Raw genomic sequence first — 13664 nt, forward strand, 5'->3', positions numbered from 1 at the left:
GACATTAAATTTCAAGCAAAAACTTCCAAATTGCTGTTGAAACACAGGGCTGGAGAGATGGCGCAGCAGTTAAGAGCACTGGCTGCTCTTACAGAAGGCTGGGTTCAGTTCCCTGATAGCTCACAATCATCTGTAACTTTGGTTTCAAGGGACCAAATGTCCTCTTCTGATCCTACATGCCCTAGGCACACATGTAACACCCACACACACATGCAGGTAAATGTTCACACATGTAAAATAACACACCCACAGGTTTGCTGATCATATACATCTGTGAGCTTGGTGAACTCACATTGTAGTATAGTAAATTAAGAAGGAAGCACCTTTCAACAGTTAGCAGAGAAAGCAAGTGCACCCGAGAGGCCAGGAACCTGCCAGGTCAAGGGTTTCACAAAGAGAATGCGGTTAAGGGGCCAGATTCTCGCCTACTGAACGGTAGGTGTCAGACCCTAGTAACAGTGGGCTGCAAATCTTCTCAATTTGTATTCAGGAAAAACAAAACAAAACAAAAAACCTCTGTATGTCATCTTTCAAAAGGATAGTATGTAGCCATGCTGAGGCATGTTGATTTCAGAAAAGTCCCACATTACCCTCAGGCATTTGAACCTTTGGTCCCCAGTCAATGGCACCATTAGGGTAGGTACTGGGGTGGGGCTTTGATGTTTCAAAGTCTGTTTCATATCTCAAGATGCAAGTCCTCATCTTGCTGCTCCAGCTGCCATGCCTGCCTGCTGGCATGCTTTTCCATCATGAAGGTGATGGACTCTTAACCCTCAGGAAGTTTAAGTCCAGACAACCCCCCCTTTTTTTTTTTTTTAATTAAGCTGCCTTGGCCACGATGTTTTATCACAGCAATAGAAGAGTAGCGGATGCCCTTGGCATACACAATGCTCACTGATGGCCTCTTGGGTCACACCTGGGTCTACGCTAAAGTGAAACCCTCAGAATAAGACTGGCAAGATAGAAAGACCAACCGTGTGACGTGACCAGAAAGTGAGGACGTAGGCTGGGTGACAGCAGAGGACAATGGGAGGAGGGGGGTCAGTTGCTGGTGTTTTCGTGAGCATGGTCACGTGATAAGAACCACTTGGCCTCTGGCTGGAACAAATCTTCCTGTCCATATCAGATGCTTCAGTACTGAAGGTAACACATCTCCAGGATGGAAACCAGCCCAGTCACTACGACTAGGAATCTCATGAAGATCTACTACCTGGGCGGAGATTTTTCCCGAATTCAGCCGGCTGGTCAGTGAATGGTAGACCTCAGGACCCGAATCACTAATAACTAGTTCTAAAATGAAGGCAGTCTTGTGAAATGCTATGCCCTCAGATACTAGAGTTCAGCGGGGTTGTCAAAATCCCTGAATAGGGAAACTGTTCAGCACCAACCCCCACAGCTGTAACTGCACACTAACTTGAAAGTCAAGTCTCAGCACTTCATTGCCCCGTTTTGAGCTGAGCCAGCAGTTCCCTTCCACGTCTGACTTGATAAGCTCGGTGAGCTTCCTCAGTTACAGCTGCACAGTTTTGACTAAACTTGCAAATTTGCCACTATTAACTTCAATATTCTTTCCACTCCAGCGATAAGCTCTTACTAGAATTACAACTATAAGAACAAGTGACATCATGCCACAGTTCACAGAAGCCATTCTCATTTTGTTCAGCAATTTTTTCCCTCCCAGCTTTGCATCAGATATTTCCTGCTGTAACAATTTTGAATTCAGTGGCTTTCTGCAAAATAGAATCTAACATTTAGCTAAGCAAATGGAGTTTTCACTTCTGATTCTGTATTTACAGTATTAATTCAGTCCATTCTCTTCTATAAAATCATTATTTCTGTTATGTTTGACTTTTTAAAATCTTTACGAATAATTAAATGGCTAACACTCTTGTCTTCTGACCATATTGGCACTGTCATCTCTGCCTGTGTTTTATGACCTGATTTTTCCCTTCATTATAGGTCACCTTTTTCTGATACTGGGCTAATTCCAGATTGGGTGCTGGACATTGTAATACCTTCTTATTGGGTTCTGTTTTCTTTTAGAGTGTTGATTTTGAGGCAGCGAGCAGCAAAGTTTATCTGCACATCAAGTAAACGTTTAATGATTTGTTTATGGTACTTCTATGGGAAGGCAAAGCAGGCAGTAGTTTAGAATTTAGACTAAGGCAAGAGACTTTACAGATTCTATCAAGTGCTGACAAGGACAGCAAATGATCCATCTTGCTACGAGCTCTGTGAATTACTCAGACTCCAGCTCCCTAGCACCACAGAGCTCATGCTGGTTTCAAGAGCTGCTTTTGTGAGGGTGCCACTTCTTCCATATTTGACTCTACACATCCCAGCTGTCTGAGCTTCCCCAAGCTCTACTGTGGTTCATCCTGCAGCAGGATTCCCAAGCTCTACCCTGACTGACCTTCTCTGGACTTTGTTCAGAATGTGTTTCTAGACAGGAAGCTAGGACAGCCAGGAGACATTTCTCTTGTTTCCTTTATGCAGAGCAAATGACTAGTATTAGAAAACAGGTGACCTGTGTTCTGTCCAGTTGTCCTCTTTTTTAGAGAAAAGGAATAGGCAGAGTCTGCTCCTCTTCCTGTAAAGTGACTTTAACACACTAGTACCTATATTCTTTTCATCTAAAGATACCAAAAACAAATGCTGAACTATAGAGGGAAGGCTTGTTTTACAGCAGTCGGAATCAGCAATTCTTAAAGTAGCTTGCCTTTCGTGTAATTAATTGGACAAGTCACCATAATAAGAGAAGGGATCTTTTCCGTGTTTAAGGAAGTTCAAAAACACAGAGTGATGGCTCAAATGAATATTGTGGTACTGAATTGCAACTGGAGATACCAGAATGTACTCAGTTTTAAGATATAGATAACTATACAGGGATAAAATACAAGTATACATAATTACTACAAGTTAAAATGGGGCCATCCAAAAGATATTTTCAAACTCCTTTTCCATAGCAAGAAGGTAGAAATAGGGCCATTACTCATGGACTTGGTGATAAGATCAGGAGCTGAGAGTAAGGCCCCTGATCTATATGGGCATTGTCCTTACAAGAAGAAAATAAGGGTCAGAGAAAGAGATTCAGAAGGAGATAGTTTCACGGTAAGTGCAAGTCGTGGCATGATACTGCTACAAACCATGGAGTGTCAGGAACAGTTGCTACATGAGCCAGCGAGAGTCAAGCAGAGATTCCACCCAGAGTCTAAAAGGGAAGTGTAGCTTGCTGACACACTGTTTTGAACTGTAAGAAAACACTTCTCCATTTAACAGCAGCCATAGAAAGCTAAAGCCGTGAGCATATAAGTACTCCCTAGTGTTACCCCCTAAAGGCTCTAGAACACTGACATCCTAGTACCAGTGAGCACACCAATTACCCACACACTCCATCTTGTGGTACAGAAGATAAAGTGGTACTTATAAAACAGTTGGGATACACATACACCATTGTAAACAATAGGTGCTCATGGTGCTGATTACAGAAATCAACTGAAGACACAAACTCTAAGGTGGAATCCCTGATTATACTTATAATCACCAACAAAGAAAAGAATGTTAACTTGGACAATGATTACTATTTGCAAAGGAATGAAGGAATTAGAAACTCACTCTTCAACCCCCAAGGGACAAATAAGCATTTGTCACAGATGCTGAAACGAGTGGGTTAGATACCTACAAAGTATGACTATTAAGTAGTCTCAGTTAAATTACCTACAAAATTTAAACAGAAAAGTGGTAACTGGAAAGTGGAGAAACTTCGGAGCAATGACCTTAAACAGACACAGAAGTCAACTTGACCAGTGGTAGACCTATCATCTTAAGAGAATATCCTCTTCCTGGTAATCTTCACACAAAGAGATCACATTGGTCGCAAGGAAATTCCATTCTGCCGACCGGTGTAGGAAATATGAAACAACCGTTCTACCACCAAACTGACTACTTTATTCCCATTAATACAACAGCAAGAAGGTAAGTGGGAAGGAAGGCATTCCTACACTCTCATGATCCTCAACACTTCAGACAGAAACATGGAAGCAGAATCACCGGCCACGTTCTGACATCAGGGAGACTAAAAGTAGGCAGTACAGTTCCAGCAGCCATTCCAACGCACATGAGAGCCTATCTACAGGCACAACTAAGTGAGCTGGCACAGCCTTGGCTCTCCCGCCTCAATGGCCAGCCTTTCACCAGTGGTCTATTTCTACATGAAAAGTGATGACCATCTGGCCAAGTCCTGGCCCAGGGCTATCCTTGTAAATAGAAGAAAGCAGGAAGGCCTGAGAGAACAGAACATGAGAAATCTCAGAGGAAAAAAGAGGGACAGAGTTAAAGGGGGAAGTCTGGAAAGTCACGGCAGAAGATCACCCGCTGTAGATGCACCTGTACTGGAGTGTCCAAACATGTCTGTGATACTAATGGCATGCTTACCGGTTGGTAGAGCCATTATAGCAGTAGTTGGGCAAGAAGTCATAGTTTAGCTCCCAGAAGACATGGAGGGTAATTCTTCCATAAGGAGCAGACACGTTGTGGTTGGCTTCCCGGAACATGGCATCAAAGCTGTCCAGTGTGAGGTACCTGCTCAACAGCTTGTGTGTCATACGGTTGATTTCTAAGAGTCCATCTAGCTCCTAGAGGATCATAGAGACAAGGATGTGAGATGAGGTGGGCCATCCAGGAAAGTTCCTAGGAGGACTAGTACATGGGGAGATAGACAGTGGAAGGTTGCAATGAGGTGGCCACCAAGATGTGGGCCATAACCACATGAAACTGGACTTTTGTAGGTGACCAGAGTTTAGTACTCAACTTAAGCTCCTCCTTCTATAGTCATATCCACTGGGCTCTGGTCTTTTCTCCTCTATGGTCACTTTCACACATCCACTACTGCCCACAAGCCACCACCTACTTGGACAAAGGCAATTTGGACAAATCACTACCTAACACCTTTCAATGTACTATCTAAGTCCTAAGCTCTGTCCCCACCACCTGTATATAATCCAACTGGTGTTGGCCACTTTGGGTCAGTTTTCTCAAGTAATAAACTCCATATAGACAAACCCAAGTAATATACTCTGTGTGTGTGTAAATATATATATATGTGTGTGTGTGTGTGTATGTGTGTGTGTATGTATATATATATATATATGTATTCCTTGACTTACAATGGAGATATATCTGATAAAGTAACTGTAAGCAGAGATATCAGTAGGTGGTGAGTGAATTTACTATACTTAGCCTTTGCAATATTATCATTACTTAGGCCAGTTGCTTAGCCTATAGTTGGGACAAAATCATCTAACACAAACTTTTATAATAAAAAATATATAAATTCTTCCTTTCAGTCTCTTCATTTCATTCTTCTCTATAATGGAGTCTGTAGACTTTTATCTTTGTCCTCAGTAGGTGTAATTTATTTACGATCAGGATTATTTTCTCTTTTAAGTTAACGTAGATTGCAAATACTAAGACTAGGTAGTCATATGATACTTGACATATTCAGTCAGTTCCCATCTTTTATTGTCTATTCAAGAACTGACCTACTAATAATTTAACTTATCAATAGAAAGGGAAAAAATAGTTCTAGTACTTACGACTACTGACGTTAAATCTTCACTTTCAAACCGTCCAATTGCCAGTTCTAGAGATTTGTACATGGCTGCTGAAACGCGCTGTGTAATCAGACGGTTGAGATCAATGGATCTCCCGAGCAGCTAGAGAAGAGAGAGAGGGCAAGGTATAGCAAGGGAAAAAATAAACACAGGCCTGGTGGGACTCATCAGTAGGGAAAGGCACGATGGCCAAGCCTGACCTCCTCATTTCAATCCCTGGGACCCAAATAATAGGAAGAAATAAGAGACTCATGAAAGTTGTCCTCTGATCTCCACGTACACTCCACAAAGCCCTCAGCAAAAACATATAAATATTTTTTTTACAAAAAGGAAACACAAAGATCTTTTAAAACAACAAAAACAAACAAGCAGCAATATAAAACACCCAAGACATCTATATCAAAAGAAAATACAAAAAATTCTGTGTGTGTATGTGAGAACATGTGTGTGCATTCACTCACATGAATACACACAAGTGATGTTGAAGCTGGTACCCAAGTCTACAGAGATGCTGGGCAAGGACTCTACCATTGAGCCTCAAGCCAGATGATACCGGGCCTACTACTGTATTCAGAGTCTGCAACGGAGCAAGGTACTATTTAGTACATCACTATTTGCTGTTTTAGTGATACACACACATAGAAAATATAAATTCTGAATATGGGAGAAAACATGCCTGGTTCGTCTTCTTGAGCCTGCCTTATTTAGCTTATATGGTGATTCCCACTTCTATTTCCCTGTAGATTTCATTCTTATTCTCAGGTCAATAAATTTCTATTTTATATAGATCCCACTTTTGTTTTCTTTATCCGCCCATCAGTTGACAGGCTAGTTCTATACCTTGGCTATTTGAATAATGCTTCAGTGAACATGGATGCACAAGTATCTCTGTGGTGTGCTCACTAATGTTCCGTGTGCGATCTTTATTCATGTAAAGGTCTGAATGCGGGGCTCTTGGAAAAGGAGCAACTCTCCCAGACTGGACCTGTTTCTTAGAAGCCAATGAAGGTTCGGAGAGCTGCAATTTCACCCATGTAGTTAAGGGTTGTCCAATATAAAATGTAACCTTCTTATATACTGTCTAAGCATAAACCTAAAATTTCAAGCGAAAGTGGGAAGCCCAGTAGTGTAAGATGAGCCTTGGGCACATAAGAAGCCCTCTTTAAAGCTGTTTGTCAGGGTTGGACAAGTGACTCCCAAAACCTCCTAAGCAGAGGTGGAAGCTAAGTCCCTATTGCTGAAGACATCATGCACTTCAACCACAAGTCCCAAAGGACTTGACCTAAAGCCTTCCTCCCTAAGAACTAACTTCCATAGTACCAGAAGATGCCATACAAGTGTCCCAAGGAGGAGGCACCCAAAAGACTCACCTAACATTAACTTATGAGCCACAACGACCAAAACCATGGCATAAGACCTAAGGGTACAATAGTGGCACACAAACCTTGGCAGTAACCAGCAGCTAACTCATTGGACTTAAGACCCACTCAACAGCAGGTGAATTATGCCAGTTACTGGAAACCTAGCCAACTACCCAGAACTAATGAAGTCATGGATCTCAGAGGAAAACCTGTAACTGCCAGTTTAATAAACTCATATATGCCCTAGCTAAATTCTAAATATGCCCACAGGTAAGTGCAGTTCTCACCCCTTGTCAAGAAAATGTCTCAGGGCTGGAGAGATGCCTCGGTGGTTAAAGAGCATCGTCTGCTCTTCCAGAGATCCTGAGTTCAATTCCCAGCAACCACAAGGTGGCTCACAATCATCTATAATGTGATCTGATGCCCTCTTCTGGCATGCAAACATACACGCAGATAGAACACTCATACATAAAATGAATAAATGAATCTTTAAAGAGAGAGAAAACTTCTCTTTGCAACAGACAAGAGACCATTACAGAAAAACAGAACCAATGAGAACAGAGTTATAGCGCTTAGCCCCAAGTGATATATCTACAACACAATTCCTTCACTAAGGCTCAGGAATCATTGTGGGAAAGTAGTCATCATGATTATAAAAGAACAGAGAGTTTGCAGTGAGATTGTGTCTCCTGAGAAGCATACCCACAAAATCTCATCAACATGGCTGCCTAAATGTGACCTGAACACAAATAGATAAGCTAACATGGAAAGGGGAACACTTATGAGGGAGGCCAGACCCCTACACAACTAAGAAATGCTGAGAACGGAAGAAATTGTCTTCCCAGGGAAGAGCACAAAAATTGGCTATCCAGTACGAAACAGTCAGCCCTGAAAAAATACAAAATTGATTATAAATTTAAAGAGAGAGAAAGACAGAGAGAGAGAGAGAGAGAGAGAGAGAGAGAGAGAGAGAGAGAGAGAGAGAGAGAGAGAGAGAGAGAGAAGTATTCTGGAGGCTTTGGAGAGAGGACTTGGAAGAGGAATTGATGTAAGTGTATTATAATCTGCGGTAGTTTGAATGATAATGGCCCCAGGTTCACAAGATTAAATACTTGGTCCCCAGTTGGTGGAAGTGTTTGAGAAGGACTGTGCATAGCTTTGTTAGAAGAAGTGTATCATTGGGGGAAAAGCTCTGAGGTGAGGTTTCTAAAGACCTATGCCATTTCCAGAGTTTTATCTCTGCCTAGTGGCTGTGACATCAGATGTGGGCTCTCAGCTACTACTCCAGTATCATGCAAAACTGTCGCATTCCCTGCCCTGATGGTCATAAACTCTAACCCTCTGAAAGCATAAGCCCTAAATAAATGTTTTCTTCTAAGCAATAGAAAAGCCTTTAAGAAAAAAAAAAAAAAAAAGACTAGCTTGGGCAACCCTGAGGTCTCAGAGAGGAAGTGGTTATGGAAGGAAAACCACAAAACACCTTAACACTTTGTTATGACATTCACATGCAACAATACCTGTAAGCATCTGGCTGGCTCGAAGACAAACCAATCATTGCCAAGCCCCACTTCAGCAGAGTCCCTCAGCTCACCTGCACGTGCCTTTGCTTCAACAGCGTCTCATAGCGGTTAGATGGGGGGAGGTGGATCGTGGCTCCCTGATTTTTGCATTCTGACCGTAACCTTTTGTCAAGAAGCAAACTGGTGCAGAAGAAAGGCGGGACATTTGTCATACACTGTTCATTTTAACAGAAATCTCAAACCAAATTATCCAAGATTCTGCATGGGAATCACAAACGACACACTTACCTTCCTGCCATAACCTTGTAATATGCAAATATCTGGTCTGCCAGTTTATAAACAAATTGGTCAAAACACAGATTCACCTGGCAAAAAGCAAACCCATGTTAGATCTCAACTCCTGAAACCAGGATCAAATCACAACCCCAAAACAAACGTTTCTGCTTTTCCTTGCTTATTTTGCTGTTGCTTTAAGCAAGCTTTGATTCATTATATGTCACAAGCTAACACTGAACTCAAGGTCCACTAGACTCAGCTTTTTGGATCCTTGGATTATAGGCATTAATTATGTGCCACTGAAAGAGGAAAAACTGAACTTTTCCTGAATTCTCCTACCCCTCCCATCTGGAGGTTGTTCTCGGAACACTCCTGAACTTTTTACCTCAGAGTACATTCTTAAACTCTTCACCCCAGAGTCCAACCCCTCCCAACTAAAGACTATGCCAAGAACATTTTTGAGATAGGGGCCTCCTGGTACTACCCCAGAATGTTCCAATAGATCGAGTACATTGCCAAAATATAGGAAAGTCCCTGAGAATAACCTTTGGCAGAACTCTTTAATGACGCACATTTGTACTTTCCCTGCCCTGTTCCCCCTTACCCTTCTCCTATAAAAGCCTGTGAAAAGTTTGGGCTAGTTGCCGAATCTCCTCTGCACCTTGCTGGCTGCATGAGTTTCGACCCCAGATATCTGGTATATGTGCTTTTTTTATGTGCTTTCTTGTCGTTGCTGTATTAAATCTTACTCTCTATACATCTTAAGTTCGGTCTCAGTGTCTTCTTGGGTGCGCGGCTGACCCGAGGCTTGAGTAAGTGCCTCCCTTTGGGAGTTTTGGAGTCTTTCACCACTATTCCTAGCTTCAAACTCCTCCTTCAACACAAGGTGGGGTTCCTGTTTTGGTTTTTCAAGGCACAATTTCTTTGTGTAACCCTGGCAGTCTTTTTTTTTTTTTTTTTTTTTTTTTTTTTTTTTTTTTTTTTTTTTTTTTTGGTTTTTCGAGACAGGGTTTCTCTGTATAAGCCCTGGCTGTTCTGGAACTCACTCTGTAGACCAGGCTGGCCTCGAACTCAGAAATCTGCCTGCCTCTGCCTCCCGAGTGCTGGGATAAAAGGCGTGCGCCACCACGCCTGGCCCTGGCAGTCTTGAAACTTGCTCTGTAGACCAAGCTGGCCTTGAACTCAAGAGATCTGCTTCCTTCTGCCTCTCACGTGCTGAGATTAAAGGTGTATACACCAATACCTGGCTTGAGGTCCTTATTAGAAAAGAAAGTAGAGATGGTCTTACTGTCCAACAGAGCATATAAAGTGTGCTGTGACCAGGGATGACCACCATGCCAGCATAGAAAATTAGATGGGAACACTACTGAGAAAAGGCCAGGCACGGTAGGAAGCACATTTCTGTCACAGCACCTATGTAGCTGAAGAGGATCAGAAGTTCAAAGTTGAAGATATGCTACGTACTATGTTCAAAGTACATGATATACTTGAGAAAATGATCCTTGTGAAATCCAGCGCAACCTGCCCTGAATATGCCAATAAACTGATTATATACTGAAGATGGCGGCTGCGGCAGACAGGAAGGTTGTTCTTCCCTCAGTTGCTCAGAATATGAGTGCTACTTCCAGGGGTATTTCTACTTTGGCAGTTTTCAGGCCTACTGCTTCTAGAAGAACCTGCTTGACAGGCACACAGTGGTCTGCCTCTGCTCAGGCAGAGTTTGCCTTTAGCATCAGTTGCTCATTCCATGCCCCAGCTGTTCAAAGAGCTGAGTCTTGAAGACTGTAATCGGAAATACTTGGTGTTTGTTTTCCAGCCTTTGGATCTCACATTTGTTTCCTATGGATATCCTTGCTTTCAGTGACCAAGCCAATGACTTTTCATGATTGTTAAGTAGTTTCAGTTTCAGATTTCCATCTTGTCCAAAGAAGAATCACTACACAAAGGAAGAATGGTGGTTTGGGCCACACGAATATACTGTTGTCAATTTAACTAAGCAAATAGCCTGAGACTGCAGGGCACTGGTGAAGGTGCTGCATTGCATTCAGAGGCCTCTTCATTATTGACCTTAATAGTGTCACCAAGCACCTGAGTGTCAATGACCTTCTGGTAGGAGCAACCTGGAGGAAACCCTCAGTTGGTGAAGGCATTCCAATTTGTGGAAACCCATGGAGAAGTCGGCCCAACACGGATACCAGAATCCCCTATGATCCAGCCAACCAACAGCTTCCAAAGACTACTTTGAGAAGGTCCATCATTAGGTCATCCCATGTCTGGTGTTCAGTGGAAGCTTCTCATGCCAGGAGAGAGCTACACCGGGAATCCTTTCAGTGCCCTGAGGGTTATTTAGGGGTGGTGAAACTACATCACACCTATGTCTGTAAGTACCACTCCATGGGCTTTTGTTTTGTAAAGCAGGCTCAGGCTCTCTACAGGTAGCAAGCGTTTCCATTGCTGTCCTTACTAATAGAGCTCTCTTCATGGCTAACCAGTTCCCACAGAATGCTTGGTGCCCTATTTCTTAGAATGAGTCTTCAGAGGATAAGCATTTTTCTCCTAGCAAGTTCCTACCTTGAACTTCGGTCTACAATGAAGTAGTACTTAAGCTCCAGCACAGACTCTAACCAAGGTCCTGAAATTTCCTCTTAAATTTCTGTGATCAAACCGAATTGTCCCATTTTCTTTTTCTTTCTTTCTTTCTTTCTTTCTTTCTTTCTTTCTTTCTTTCTTTCCTCCTCTTTCTCTTTCTCTTCTCTTCTTCTTTTCTTTTCTCTTTTTTTTCAGAGCTGAGGACTGAACCCAGGGCCTTGCACTTACTAGGCAAGCTCTCTACCACTGAGCTAAATCCCCAGCCCCACCCCATTATTTTTCTTATTATACTCATTCATTCATTGTATTCATTAACTCAGTGTCCTTGTGTGTTCTGAGGTATTTAAGAGGTATAATCAGTCATGAAAGACTTTGTCTAATCCAGTGGTTGCATCTTTAGAACACCATAATTGAAAAAAGTAAGCATTAAAATATTTGCATTTTAACATAAAAAACAAACCAACAAAACTGACTATATGAGAGAGAGAGAGAAAGAAGAGGAAGAGGGAGAGGAGGAGGAGGAGGGAAAAGAAGAAGAGGAGGAGGACAAGGAGGAGGAGCGGGGAGGGAGAGAAAGAAGAGGAGGAGGAGGAGGAGAAGGAGGAGGAGGAACCAAGCAAATGGTAACACATGCTTTTAATGCCAGAACTCAGGAGGCAGAGGCAGACAGATCTTTGAGTTCAAGGTCAGCCTGATCTACATAGGGAGAACCAGGACAGCCAGGACTACATAGAGAAACAGTGTCTCAAACAACAAAATACAACCGCCCAATGGGAAAAAAAGTGTATGCACCAAGAAGTTCAGCAAAGGACTGTTTTACTACTTCTGAGTTTTAAAACCCAATGTCATTTTCTTAAAAAGAAGGGTTGGTTTAGTGAATCGAGCATCCACCTAACAGAAACACAAAGTGATGCAGAACTGCTTACTGTTTGGTGGAAAAACACATCCTACCATTGTCCAATGTATAAAGAGAAGCAGTCAGAAGGACTTACACCATAAAGTGTATTTTACCAAAAAGTATATATCACCATTTAAACTACTGTGCAGTTTAAAAAAGTTTAATTATTTGAATCCTCAGAAAAATAAGTTAAAATGTAAAAGGTATGTGATGGTTTGTATATTCTTGGACCAGGGAGTGGCACCATTTGGAGGTGTGGCCTTGTTGGAATAGGTGTGTCAGTGTGGATGTGGGCTTAATACTCTCAACCCTAGGTGCCTGGAAGTCAGTCTTCCACTAGCAGCTTTGGATGAAGATGTAGAACTCTCAGCTCTGCTTGCACCATGCCTGCCTGGATACCACCACGCTCCCACCTTGATGATAATGGACTGAACCTCTGAACCTGTAAGCCAGCCCCAATTAAATGTTGTTTTTTTATAAGACTTGCCTTGGTCATGGTATCTGTTCACAGCAGTAAAACCCTAACTAAGACAAGGTATTTAATAAAAGGAGCTAAAGCTGGTCCCTTACCTCTGCCTCAATCTCATCATAGAGAAACTGCTTGTTGAACTTGGTGAGCGCATAGTGGGCACTGTCGTTGTACAGGTCCAAGGAGTAGAGGACGTACCTGCAGAGGGGGAGAGCAGTCACTTCCCAGCCAGTGAAGCCAAGGACTTGTGGCCCTCACAGCTGCCTACTCTGGAGAAATTTAGCTGTCAAATGAAGAAAACCACTTAACTGTCATATGAAAAAAACCAATTCCTTACTTCCCATGGTAAATGGTGTTCCTGTACAAAGATGAATGACATAGGTCTACAATATGCCACCAGAATAAAGAACACCAGGTGCCTGCTCCTGTATGAAGGACACACAAAAGCTACCCAGACAAAGGCTTCCATGACTTTACCTTCTCCATGTTGTGGTTTAAAGTGTTTTATCAATATCAGTACTGAGGGTTTTGTTTTTTGTTTTTGTTTTTTTCTATTTTAATTCTGAATGAATGTGTGAAGGTACATGCATGTGTGCCAAGGCCTCTCAGAGGGAGGACACTCACTCCATCATTGATGCCTCCTTGGTCTCTAGGATGTGGTCAGTCAGAATCCAGGGCATAGACATCTCAATGGGGAACTGGATCCTCCTGCCCATGGTCAGCTCCAGGAAGAACTCTCGGAACCACAGCTGGGAAAGGTCACAGCACTGCTGCAGTGTTTCTTGGAAGGGTTCAAACGACAATAGGTTATCATTCATGAGCAGGAAGAGATTCAATACAGAGGAAACAAGAGGTGTTGCACACGGGATGTGACTCCTCTATGCTTAGCTCCCAGCCATGCAGCATGGATGCAAGCAGGAAGGGGTCACTGGACACTTC

At 42.5% G+C, this 13664-nt stretch overlaps 1 protein-coding gene and 1 pseudogene across 2 annotated transcripts in view; one reads left to right on the plus strand and one right to left on the minus strand.

The window, feature by feature from the left end:
* The window catches only part of Cyfip1 (cytoplasmic FMR1 interacting protein 1), a 95097-nt gene that overhangs the window by 21036 nt on the left and 60397 nt on the right, over nucleotides 1-13664 (minus strand). For both annotated transcript variants that reach the window (XM_021166451.3, XM_021166452.3), the window contains exons 17-22: nucleotides 13350-13506; nucleotides 12827-12923; nucleotides 8782-8858; nucleotides 8565-8673; nucleotides 5595-5714; nucleotides 4435-4634 (exon numbers count right to left, since the gene is read on the minus strand). In XM_021166451.3, the coding sequence (XP_021022110.1) occupies nucleotides 4435-4634; nucleotides 5595-5714; nucleotides 8565-8673; nucleotides 8782-8858; nucleotides 12827-12923; nucleotides 13350-13506 (760 nt within the window). The remainder of the gene's footprint in view (nucleotides 1-4434; nucleotides 4635-5594; nucleotides 5715-8564; nucleotides 8674-8781; nucleotides 8859-12826; nucleotides 12924-13349; nucleotides 13507-13664) is intronic.
* Nucleotides 10330-11030, plus strand: LOC110297316 (thioredoxin-dependent peroxide reductase, mitochondrial pseudogene; annotated as a pseudogene).

This window comes from Mus caroli, unplaced genomic scaffold, assembly GCF_978045245.1.
Source record: "Mus caroli unplaced genomic scaffold, Mus_caroli_1 scaffold_8, whole genome shotgun sequence".
Taxonomy (NCBI): domain Eukaryota; kingdom Metazoa; phylum Chordata; class Mammalia; order Rodentia; family Muridae; genus Mus; species Mus caroli.